The 12502-nt window shown below is 37.0% G+C and overlaps 1 protein-coding gene across 2 annotated transcripts in view; it reads right to left on the minus strand.

The window, feature by feature from the left end:
* Positions 1-788: 788 nt before the first annotated feature.
* Positions 789-12502, minus strand: part of LOC135467817 (uncharacterized) — a 47989-nt gene continuing 36275 nt past the window's right edge. Inside the window, exons 3-5 of one of the 2 annotated variants that reach the window (XM_064745691.1) lie at positions 6846-6896; positions 3782-3893; positions 789-3047 (exon numbers count right to left, since the gene is read on the minus strand). In XM_064745691.1, the coding sequence (XP_064601761.1) occupies positions 2364-3047; positions 3782-3893; positions 6846-6896 (847 nt within the window). In that variant the 3' untranslated portion in view covers positions 789-2363. The remainder of the gene's footprint in view (positions 3048-3781; positions 3894-6845; positions 6897-12502) is intronic. The other variant, XM_064745693.1, reaches the window with a different exon arrangement.

The following is a 12502-nucleotide window of genomic DNA, read 5'->3' on the forward strand; positions in this document are numbered from 1 at the left end:
AGCTGGTTTTGTTTCAATAATTTCCAATACAAACAAGACACATTTCAGTTCTGCCCTACAGAGGTAACCGCTATAAAAGTTGTCCCCCTTGATCTGACTTAATCGTTAGGGTTATCTCCACATTTTTTTGTGACTTTCAGCAGTATACCTTTAACCTGGAGTTACATTTAGGCTTATGTGATACGGTTAGCAATAAGGAAATTCCTGTCATTCGTTTCGTCTTATATGTGCTTGGTTTCTCACAACCGTTTCACAACCCAATACCAAAATGGACTATAATACTTTTTAACTCATACTGTTATGGTGAAAATATGTTAAGGACAGAAAAGCGATTGGACTACCACACATCTATAATAGCAGGAAGCAGTAACTTGAATAAACCTGTAAATAAAACTGTTGTTGTAATAATGACATGATATGCGTTTTTATTTTAGTATTGTAATGCTCAGTTTACATTTTGAAGAAATACTAACTTGAAGGAAGAAGACCTTAAAAAATAATAAATCAGCCCCATAGATTTCTGGGAACACCAAATATTCAGTTTGGATAGAGATTTAGAGAAAAGAGAGAAAAGGAATATAATGAAAAAAGAACACATGATAATATAGTCTAAATAAATCAAATATGTATATGAATATAAATCATATAAACAGCTTATCATAACACAATAATGACAACCAAAAAGGAGATAAAATACTAAAAAAACAAGTGGTGTTTTCATTAATTTTTTAAAAAGTTTTGTAAAGCTGGTATATATATATATATATATATATATATATATATATATATATATATATGTTTACGCCTAAATTGCCTCATATAAGCTGAGGAAAGCTTGTACTTTGTTAAATATGGTATCAAGTAGTTCATGGTGGTGAGTTCAAGTCCAGCTCATGCTGGCTTCCTCTCCGGCCGTACGTGGGAAGGTCTGTCAGTAACCTGCGGCTGGTTGTGGGTTTCCCCCAGGCTCTGCCCGGTTTCCACCCACCATAATGCTGGCCGCCGTCGTACAAGTGAAATATTCTTGAGTACGGCGTAAAACACCAATAAAATAAAATAAATAAATAAGCAGTTCATGGATTAATCTGGATGTATAATTATTCTAGAATGCCTCAAAAAGTTAAGTTTTTTCTTAATGTTGATTGTTAACATGATAAAGCACACAAATACTTCCTGCTTAATCAATACTGTATCCATAGCTATAGGTAGACCTACTTTTCGATATACATACAAATCTGGACAAGCTTAAGTATCAAGGTAACTGAACATTTCAACACAATGTGATATCTGACTGCTAAAACAACTGTCTACTATACAGTATAAAACTAAGATTTGTGCATGGAATTTATATCAGCCTCTTGCATGGCTTCCCTGACATTAAGACTACTTTTTATTTAATTTTCTAACTTTCTTTTATGCCAATCAACACACAAAAGAGAGCAAATCTAATAATGTTGTTCAAGGTTTTTGCTGATGAAGTAGGCTAAGTCTAAGTCCATAGACGTGGATGGTTATCTGTCACATAAGTAGTTTTCTGAATTAAATAAGGGAGCAAATGTTTCTGAATATTTCTTCTTTAATTCCCGTAAGCTACATCAGTATACTATCTTAAAAATTTGAGAAACAGGTCAGGTACCGGTAATGTCATATTGTTCATCAACACACACACAGCTTTCCAAAATATGACAGCAAACAGATACATAGGCCTATGCATGGGTTTACTGAGAACCACTGAGTGGCGAAACATAACACCGAAAACATAACACAAAAAACAATCATCTTTGAAAGTAAATATTACATGTAAAATGATTTCTTCATGTATCCCCATAATGCGTCATGATCCCATAAAGATAACAGAAATGTGATAGCAAAATTGAAAGGCACTGCGATATTCTATCACACAGCAAGATTCAAGAGAGATATCACAAACCAAATGCTTGTGGCAACATTGCATCATATTCAATGATATCACCAGTCAGTGATATCACATATCATACATGCTACATGCCTGTACGTTGCAACACTGCTACATATGGTTATTCAGCGATATCTAGTAGCATCCTTGTGATGAAACTTCTGGGACAGTTTAGGGAAGATTTAAAAATCTTCACAAATGCAATTTTCATAAGTGAAAAATTATGAAAACTGATTCACCAAGTATTGCTGAAGTGGGCTTAGTAAAAAGGAAAGTTGTATCTGAGGGCCAGATTGCGTGATATCACTGAATAACCATTTGTTGCAAAAACTTCATGGCAGTTGCTGTGGTATCAAAAAAGACAATTAAAATTTGCAAAGAGGAGAGTTTTTTCATGAGAGTTTCAACAAATGGTCAATAGGTAAACAAGACACTTTGAGAACTGCTATCACTGGTTAAGACTGCTCGAAGTTGTATCACTCTCTGTCTCTGAGAAACTGGAACTGGTTTGTCGTCTCCGCTTTCCGCGGCGTGTCCGGTGAGGGGGTCGTATGTGGTGTGGCCGTCTGTCCATCTCCTCCATGTCAAACAGTTCCGGGGCCCCTAAAGTCTGTGTCCAGCTCTCAGCCATCCTAATCGGGGGAGGAGGTGGAGCTGGGGGAGGGGGCACCAGAATGCCTCCGTAGGAATGTGATCTGTGGGGGTCAGTATGACCCCTGGGTCTACATATCGGGATCTCATACGCAGAGATTATCTCCCTTGGCCGCTGTGACGGAACAGAGTTATGCCCCCTGCGAGGGCTTGGCGCAATCACTCGGGGAGGGTAGACCTCATTGTCAATGTACTCATAAATGGGAGGGTCATCAGTGCTACAAGGGGAGGGCGTGTCCTCTTCGGAGAGCTTCTCGTAACTCGACCGTGTGGGACTGACGTGCAAGAATATGTCCGGCGTGGATGGGCGTTGCTTTTTGTACAGTCCGTTCTCCTCCCTAGCTCCATATGGCCCGCAGGAGTATGGCCCGCCATTGGCAGCTCGCATACTGTCCTCGCTAGCATAGTGGTTATGGAGCATACCCAGACTGTCTCGGGATCGACACATAGTGCGACTCATGCGCTCTTGACATGGAGGTTGCTGAGGAATAGACAAGGAAACAATGGGATTAGATTTCAATCAGTCAATCATAGTCATTCAGTCAAAAACAGTATGGTTTGAAATAACATTTATTTCTTGCCATAATTAAGTCATGTCTACTTATGGCATTCAAAAACATTTTATTTTAGTTTCTGAGGAGATAGATGTATTTATTGAGTAAAATTCCTTATATTTTTGCCTTTTTACTACCGTGATCATCTTTACAGTTGAAAAATAAATTTCATAGGCTTCCTTGGAGTCATAATATAAGCATGTCTCATTCTAAAATGGCTTTCAATAATGTAACAGCTAGACAAACTACCAAATCCCATTTGGGTTTATAACAGACTGTAAAAGTACTAATTGGGGCTAAATTTTCCCCATGATTAATAATTACTCATTTTGTGTAATCCTACGATCTAAAATAGGCGTTTTTGAGATTTTTCTAGAAGGTAGGATAACATCATACTGGAAACAGAAAATGTAAATTTTTGGGGTTTAATTGCCTCCAAAAAGCACTTTTGGTATGAATTTTTCGTGAAAATACATTAGCTGGGTACATTAACGAAACCACCAGTCACACCTGTTCCCACCTGAGCATTTTTTTCATGCTCCTAAAAATGCACTTTTCACATGAATTTTTATGGAAAGTACATTAGCTATGTACATTGACGAAAACATCCTCATCACACCTGTTCCCACTTGGGCAATTTCTCCAGTTTTTTTGGACTCACCTGTAATTTAGTTTCTTGTTCCACCTGCTCGCTGTAGAGTTTGTTAGACGTGGCATTAAGAGCTGTCTGGTGAGTAGGACTGCCCGTTACGCTATAGATCTCGGGCTGTTTTCTGAAACAAGATCACATAGATATATAGAAATATGAGAAGACAACACCAGGTTACTTACCATCAGGAAACAGTAAGTACACCTGGGTACCTGTTCATTTATTAAGAATAAGCAGCCTGAATGTTTTCCAGAATGGTTACCATGGTAATGAGTCTCCAAAAATTATAAAAGAAAGTCAAAAAATAAATTATAAAAGATAAAAGTACACATTAAAAATCTACTTATTATTTTATTCACATCAGAACTTTAAAAGAATTATGATGCTCTCATGTGATAAAACTGATGCCAATAACATTTTAGTTTCCAACCAAAAACTGTTCCGGAATGGATACTACAGAGCTAATTCAAACATTTTTTTCTGCTATGTGTTAACATTTTATATCGACATACATGTTACAGACAATTTATGTATCAGTTGAATCTAGAAATGTATTGCACCATATAAGTATATAGATATATATATATGCATGTATAATACCCAAGCAAAGCTTCAGTGTCTCTGTCATGCATCATAGGCATATACAGGCATATATAGGCACAGAGTAGAAGTCCCGCCATTACTATGCCAGGGTAGTTGACTACTCGCACAGGTTTACGATTCAAGATACGATCATCATACATTTAACTTAATTTTGTACCATAACTTAACTTGGCTTGCTGACATCGTACTTAGTATATGGCTACAGCACTAAGTTTTTGCCTATACTGAAAGCCCACTTCCACAGAAAAGCAGATTTGGCGCAAACCAATAGCTAAACAAATTCAAATTTTCAACTTAGCAAATGTAAATGTAATCAATTAAACCTTTTGCAATTTTACCAACTGTTACAATAAATCTGTTACTTTTTCCTAAGCAGATTTTGCACAATCCAACTGTTTGAGAAATTTGACATCAATATTTGCAAGAGTCCTAAATTACATCATGTGCTATTATTACAGCTTACATAATAAACAAATATACCTGTATTACTATAAGACCAATATTGGTAAGGGTATTACCAGTACTATGATATATAATCATGTTCACAAACCAACCAATTTATTATAGTATATATATGATCATATTCATAAAATTAAAATATGACTGTTAATAATACTTGTAATCATTACGACAAACCAAGAAATGTTTATAACACTTGTGTTCAGGAACAGAGTTATGTTTATAATACTTGTGTTGACAAACTAACTTATGCCATACAAAATATCTTGTTAACATCATCGCTATACATGTATTTAAAAAAAAAAAGTTGCTGTAATAATCAGAGCAAAGGTAATATGTAATGCATAAAGAACATATAGCAAAGAGCTCCAGTATTTATACTAGTCCTTTTTTTTTACATTGCTATTCTGATAATGATGACACTTTCTCTCATATTACTGCTCAGATTCTGTTTTTCTCATTGCGTAATGGAATATTCATTACCATATTACTCTAACGTTTCGTACACCCCGATTTCATGTGATTAAAATCATTCTGGGACTCACCAATTCTGTTCCATTATGCTTATCAGGATAGGCTTTCTTATTAAAAATTCATGTTGCGTTTAAATTGGATAACACTTAAACAATCACAGTGGCAGAGGACAATCATTCACATTTCAGCACAAATTGATTGAAAAATAACATTAGACATGTATTATGAATACGCATTCCCTATCTCCAGAGGCACTTGATGCAAGCTAACAAAACTAATTAAGGCATACTTTTCCATGCAAAGCATGCTCAACTATCAAGACTTCAATTTATAAAGAACAAACAATGTGTATATAAAAAAATATACAAGGCGCAGAAATTTATGAGCAGTGCGATATATGTACAGGTACCATAAAGCAAGGGATGACCTTTCCTCATTATCTATGTAGGCCTATAGCTGATTTATATGGTGAAAGGCAAGATGTTTGGAAGGGAGCATTCTTATCTGAAATACTGTGTTTCTGAGAGGATTGGGTTTCTATTTTTAATGTAGACATACTGTGCTTTGAAACAATCTTATAGTTTTTCGTTTTTCTCAAAAAAAATTTGATGCAAAAATCTGGTTGTTTAACCAACAATTTTCATGTAAAATGTCAGTAGTACATGAATTTATGCCATTGCTTTCCATTTAGTACTCCTGATGTTGGCATCACGAAATGCGCAAATGCAGAGGAATGGAATATGGCTTCATTTTCTGGAGTAACACTTCTCGTGTTTTAGAGTACTGAATTCTATAATGAATAATCTTGGCAACAGGTAGTGTTAAGAACTAGATAATCAAAAAAGTTTCCACTAAAGCTTTGGCAGTCATCCTTAGAGAGAGGAAAAAAGCTGTCTAATCCTGACAAAAAGCTGTTGGTGGACTAATTTCAAGGTGTGAAACGTAACTGGTGCATACACAATATGTTTGCATGTCTGCTAGCTGACTTACTACAGGTAACAAATCCTGTTTAATATATGTACTACCCAGAGAAACATTTAAGGAGACTTTCAACCAAAGTATTTAAAAAAAATTTAGCTGCCTTTCTTCCCAGCTTCTTCACAAATATGTGATTTTTGGTCAGTTTTTTTACTGATTAAATTTCTTGAGGTTGCACTGCTATTTATATGGAAAACAAAAGAGTAAATAAAAGAAAAACATGCATGTCAATGAAAACATGCCATTTGAAATCAAACAGTTGCTAAGATATGCTGGTGTCTCAAATGTTTTAGTAGATCCTACACTACAAAAAAAAAACCACACATTCCCAGTGGCTTCAAAGCTTTTAAAAAATTATTTCAAATGCTAAAATGAAATGCATCACATTATACTAAACAAGTAGTAACTTAACTCCAAAAAAAAGAGAAATGTTTGAGCGATGTTCAAATGAAAATGCAATAAAACACGAATCTGAACATCCTAAACAAACAGAAAAAAAAATTTGTACATGGAAGCCAGGCTTAGTGTTCATTGCAACTGCCATTCCAAACTAAATGTTTACCTGCGAAGGAAGGCCCAGAACTCAAACTGAACAGCCCTGGACTGCTTCAATCTGGGAAAGGATCAATATCCAATGTTCTTTAAACGCGCTCAGAACACAGAAAAAACAAAACAAAAACGAGACAAACAAACGGAAGACTCAAGGAAGGAAGCGAGTTAAAAAAAAAACACGAGAGTATCAAGACAGACGAGAAATATGGGCTTATACCCAAGCTAAACATGTGTAAAAAGCATATCAATAAATCAATGAGGTTGTATGTATGTATGTAAGTGTATTTGTTCGAGATAAAGAGTTTCTTTGGAGTGTTGAGGCTGACATCCCCCCACATGATGGCTGTGGTTGTACTTGAATGAGTTTGGAACCAATACTCAAATGTCAACTCATCACTGGTGAGACAGCATGATGGATATCTACAGCAGATGTTCTCTCAGGTTTTATTCCTGTACTGAAGACTCACTGCCAGCAGATGTTCAAATTCATCACCAGTACAGCCAGTAGAACCTCCCCCTGCCTCTCCTCCCCTTCTCTACTGTGCCTCCCTGTCTGTATCACTGCAAAGCTCTCACCTCACTCCCCCCTCCCTCATCCCTTCTTGGGACTGCTGCACCTCAGCTGGGGGCAGCAGACCTTAGCAGGCCTAATCACACCTCCGCACAGATCCTTCCACCAATTTACAATAAACATACACCTGGAATTTATTATCCAAACAAATTCTTCAGATAAGTAGCAATTTCCCAACTATTTTTGCTATAGTGCAACACGATGGTTTAGCGGAAAATCTGCTAATTGGTTCATTAGAAAGCAAAATTGTGGCCATCAATCCTGACTCTAACCCACCACCCATGACCTAGGAATGTGGGGTAGAGCTGGGTACATACTACTTTTTATATCATCATGTCATCTTCAAAAGCTATATATTATATTTAACTTGTCTTCCATCAAGATCTGTTATCTCTTACTATTAACATCCCCGGTTGCCAAAACAGAGTTCTATTTCACAGAATCTCCAAATCTGATTTTGGCCATGACAGATACTAATGGTGCACAAGGGATAAAACTTAAGACTTCAGAACCCTTAGGCCAATGATATAAAATTTGTAGTCTGTGCGGAGAAAAGCTTACACAGAAAGTACATAATCTGCACACACCTATGTCTACATTTTACATATGTTTACAAACAGCCAACATACGGAAGGTAAACAAATGTCTTATCGGATGATGGGTTGGTCTGGGGCTGAAGTCAGACAGCATATTTATACATATCTATATCCGGAGACTAAAGTACTAATGCCAAGTCTAGCTGTGTATAATGGCTGCTAACTGGCCCTGCTGTCAGTCATTACAGTAAACTTTCTGCTGGTAGCCTGGCCACCACCCAAATGTCTGTGGAGCCATAACCCTCTACAGCCCAAAGGTTTTCCTTAAGGACAAGACTCGGTACTATATCTACTATGCGTTTTCATTTGCTGGAATGGGCAAAGTTGCCAAACACTACAAATCATCACGGAGACGGGGAAATGAAAAAGCTGTCAACATGCAAGGCAAAAAAGCTACAGCCAAAACGATGTGCTTTGTTGGCATTCCAATAGGGCCCTTTCTGAGTAAAGGCCAGCTTTTTCAAGACTTGAAAGGAGCAATTTGAAAATTGCCTTCCAGATAAATGAGGTAGACTGCATGTTGAGTTTGCTTGAGTAGCCCTGTGATTTGCAGTTAGGAAAAAAAAAAGCCGCTAACATTTCCACTCCAATTCCTAATCAAGCGGGTGAGAAAAGGGGCAATTGGGTCGGAATGATATTAATCCGGATTCCCTTCAGCGAGCAATTGGCTGACTAATTCCATCATTTGTGTATTCAATAAGGAGCGTTTGGCTCGTGTTTCGAGTCCGTGGACAGTGTGAACATTAGAGGTGTAACTCTTGAGCAGACAGAAAGGCAGGAAACTCAGGAAGGTTCATTATGAAGATACCTCATCATTGTACTTCATTACTTTTGCTGTTTTCCTAATGCCTCCTGGATTATTTTTATGGTTCCCAGGCAGTTCTTAGCCAAAGATCACAGAAATAAAATCATTTTTGATCCTCTGATCACAAGTCTCAATGCAACTTAAGTACAGTTCATTATGCTTGCTCTAGACTTAACAACTACCCAGTCCGGACGCAATGGCAGACAGATATTATATTTTGAGGTATTTTGAAAGCAGGGGTTGGGAAAAAAGATACATCTGAATTAATCTCACAAAAAATACCCCCCACCCCCACCCCGCCAAGAAGCCAACACAGGGATCATTATATTAGATTTTTCTTTTTGATTATTGTTTAAAGCCTTACATCTACACAAGAAGTTTCCCTTACATATGGTGGCATATAGAACATTATGGTGGAGGAACTCAGATTACATGACAGGATTATTCTGAACCTAGGACATCAACCTTTGGTAAGTTAATTATCATTAACTTTTGAGAGAAGATATATATTAACACACCGTCAAAAGGATAATCGTAAAATGGCTCTTAATTTAATTAAATTCATACTGAACTCTTTAATCATCCCTTATGTGAACGATTAATTTAATGCTAATAAGTGGTTTTCAATCAACTTCCATCGAAATCTAGAATTCGAGCCACAGGCTTTGGCAAGTAGAGGTAACAGATCGCAGGAATTAAGGCTGGTTACCTGAATCTCGTCTCTAGATCTGACACAACTGTGATAACCATTTATGAACTGAAATTGAAAGATGAATCATCTATCTTCCTTCCATCTGTGTGTTTCAAACTATACCCAATGAATGTTTGCCATTACTCTAACTAATCATGCAATACGAAGGTTCTTGCAAGATTTTTGCAGAACTCAAAGATCCCTTGATAATACATATATTGATAACAGATACACTGATAATACTAAATGGATATATTGATAACAGATATACAGTCTTGATAACTCTGAGTTATAGTGTAACAGGGTCCCAGCTACTTGAGGGAACTAGAGAAGCACTCTGGATTCAAGTGTGTGGGGAGGGAAATGTGTACCTTCAATGTACCCTATTCAAATGATCAAACTAACCATAGATTTTGCACATCTTATGATTCTGATGACCTCACAATACTATTGACATATTTCATCCCTCTGGCTCGATCACCAGCTCCACTGGCTCTGTCTTCCAACAGGTTATTATAGCCACAAGACAAATGTTTGAGCACGTGTTGGTGATATTGTAACCATACCCGCATGTCCCAATCTGTCTCACACTCTCTCTGTCGACTTTGATTAAAATGGATTTTTGTAATGCCCAGCTTCTCCAGTCGCCAAAGGTTACAGTGGTTAAGCTCAGACAAACTCACACATGTCTTAAAGGATCCTAACCAAAGACACCTTCAGCTCTGTCCACTTGGGCTCAGTTTGTTTTAGTATTTTCTGTTCTAACATATCCTGCCAGGCCTGCAGACAATATCTACATGTATATCGAAAACATATTCGGATCAGACATTTGGATATCATGGGGGTATCATGAATGGGTTTGCGAAGTACAGGTTTTAATCCCCTCCATATTGACAGACTGGGATTACAGGCACATGGCAGACACATGTACGGGCCTGATGGGGGGGAATATCGACAACAAATGAAAGAGGACAACAAATACTGGACACACTGGATACACAATCGATAGATGTTAAGGGGGTTATGGCGGAGGAATTAAACAGGGGCATTGGAGGCACATATAGATCTGTACACACCAATAAGGCCATGGGACTCAGCTCATGCCTTCATAGTATAAGGGCCATATTTTGACTGTGTATGACGAATGACATATCAAATATTTGTACAGCTGGTATTGATGTGAGAAAAATAGTTTGGTGGATATATATGTTCAGCAGAATTATACATACAGAGAAAAAATGTCTTTCTTTGGACTCAATGAGTTCAATATTTGTATTTTGTTCTCTTTGACAGGAGGAAAGCATAATTGTTCGCTGGAAAAAAAAAGATATTGCTCCATAAAGTTTGACTGATTGATAAAATAATTCAGAGTATGCATTTACTCTCAAACTCCTTACCCGATTGAAATATACATGATGATACAGCTTTACCTTTACAAAAGTCAAATTGGCACAGAACTTCAAAATATTTCTCTGTAAAGCGCGTAAAACTTTTTGTTCAAAGCACTGAAAGATTAATAGCATTTTGGAATTGTGCGAGACGTTATGGAAATTTCACGGAATCGTGCCGTGGTCATTTAAATGCTGTCTTCAGCTGTGAGTAACATACTTCAAAGCCACCGACACTAGCGAGATGTTTGTACACATCAGGTCCTTGTACCTAGCACAACCCAGGGGTCCAGCAGAAGACAGACCCAGCTTTGGTTGGTTTGACAGTAATTAATAATGAGCTGTCTGTTCTCACCTCGTTTATAATTGCTCCATTATTGTTTAGGCAAGGCTGTAGCTGACTTGTCTGCTTCATGTTGTATTGACATTACAAACAAGCTTTGGCAGATGTAATTCTGGTTTGTTTGTTCAAAGACATAATTGAAGTGGTTTCCACGACCCTAGATAAAGACAAACCTTCAAGTGACAGTTCTCTTTGAGCTCCTAAATACCCTCAGGCGGGAATGTATGGGAAATATGTCATGTTTGGGGGAGATTTGAGCATTTCTTTCCTACTTGATTATATCTCCTGTTACAAAACAAAACAGGAACTCTACAGAGAGTATATTTTCTTTCTGACAAACCTCTTTTTTTTTCCTTTTCATACAGGACTAGGTTTATTTTCTGTAACAATGGACACAATAAATAAATTCCTTTCACAACAGAATTTATAAGTTCATACACAGTTGTTTTAATCAAAGCATATATGAACAACATATGGAGAGATCTTCTTGTCACCTATCCATACACACACACACATATATATATGGTCTTTGGTTATATATATATATATATATATATATATATATATATATATATATATATGACCTTTCACAACTGAGTTTATACGTCTATACAGGCTTTTGAACAAAGCTAGTATTTGAAAAGCAAATGACACAAGATCTTTTTGTCAAATACTCATATATTCCCAACAGCCGCAGGCCTACATAATGCTTTCTTAATGAGGTAACAAATAATTAACAAGAATACTGTGTCAGCAGTTTGTCTTTTTAGGTAAAGTTTGATAAGAAGATGAGCAAACAGGGCAGTTGTATCAGATACTGGATATGGTAATAATATTATTAACAAGCCACTGTTAACTGAAGGTCAATAAAACAGTAAGTTGAGTACCAGTTGTAAAACAAAAACTGTGACGTTTTGCTGGCCAATTTGTGCCAGGGAACAATGGGTTCAAGGCGAAATGTGAAAGGACACGGCATATGAAATCACCTCATTTGGGGGGTAATTTGAGCTCATTAATTCTTAGCCTGGGGATCTGGTTGTGTGACAGTTTTGCTGGCACAAATGCAGGGATTGATTTACAGTCTAAATCATACACAGGGCTTGAGTTTGTGTTAGGGGTGAACGAAAGGGGCAAAGTCTGCTCACTAACGCCAAAATTACCCATGAATTCTAGTCATTTATCTGAACAAAATACCTGCACATGTTAGCATTGTAGCACATATGAGAAGAGAAACACAACCAAACTGCAGCTTGGCAAATTTTATATATACAAA

Source organism: Liolophura sinensis, chromosome 6 (assembly GCF_032854445.1).
Source record: "Liolophura sinensis isolate JHLJ2023 chromosome 6, CUHK_Ljap_v2, whole genome shotgun sequence".
In the NCBI taxonomy this organism is placed as follows: domain Eukaryota; kingdom Metazoa; phylum Mollusca; class Polyplacophora; order Chitonida; family Chitonidae; genus Liolophura; species Liolophura sinensis.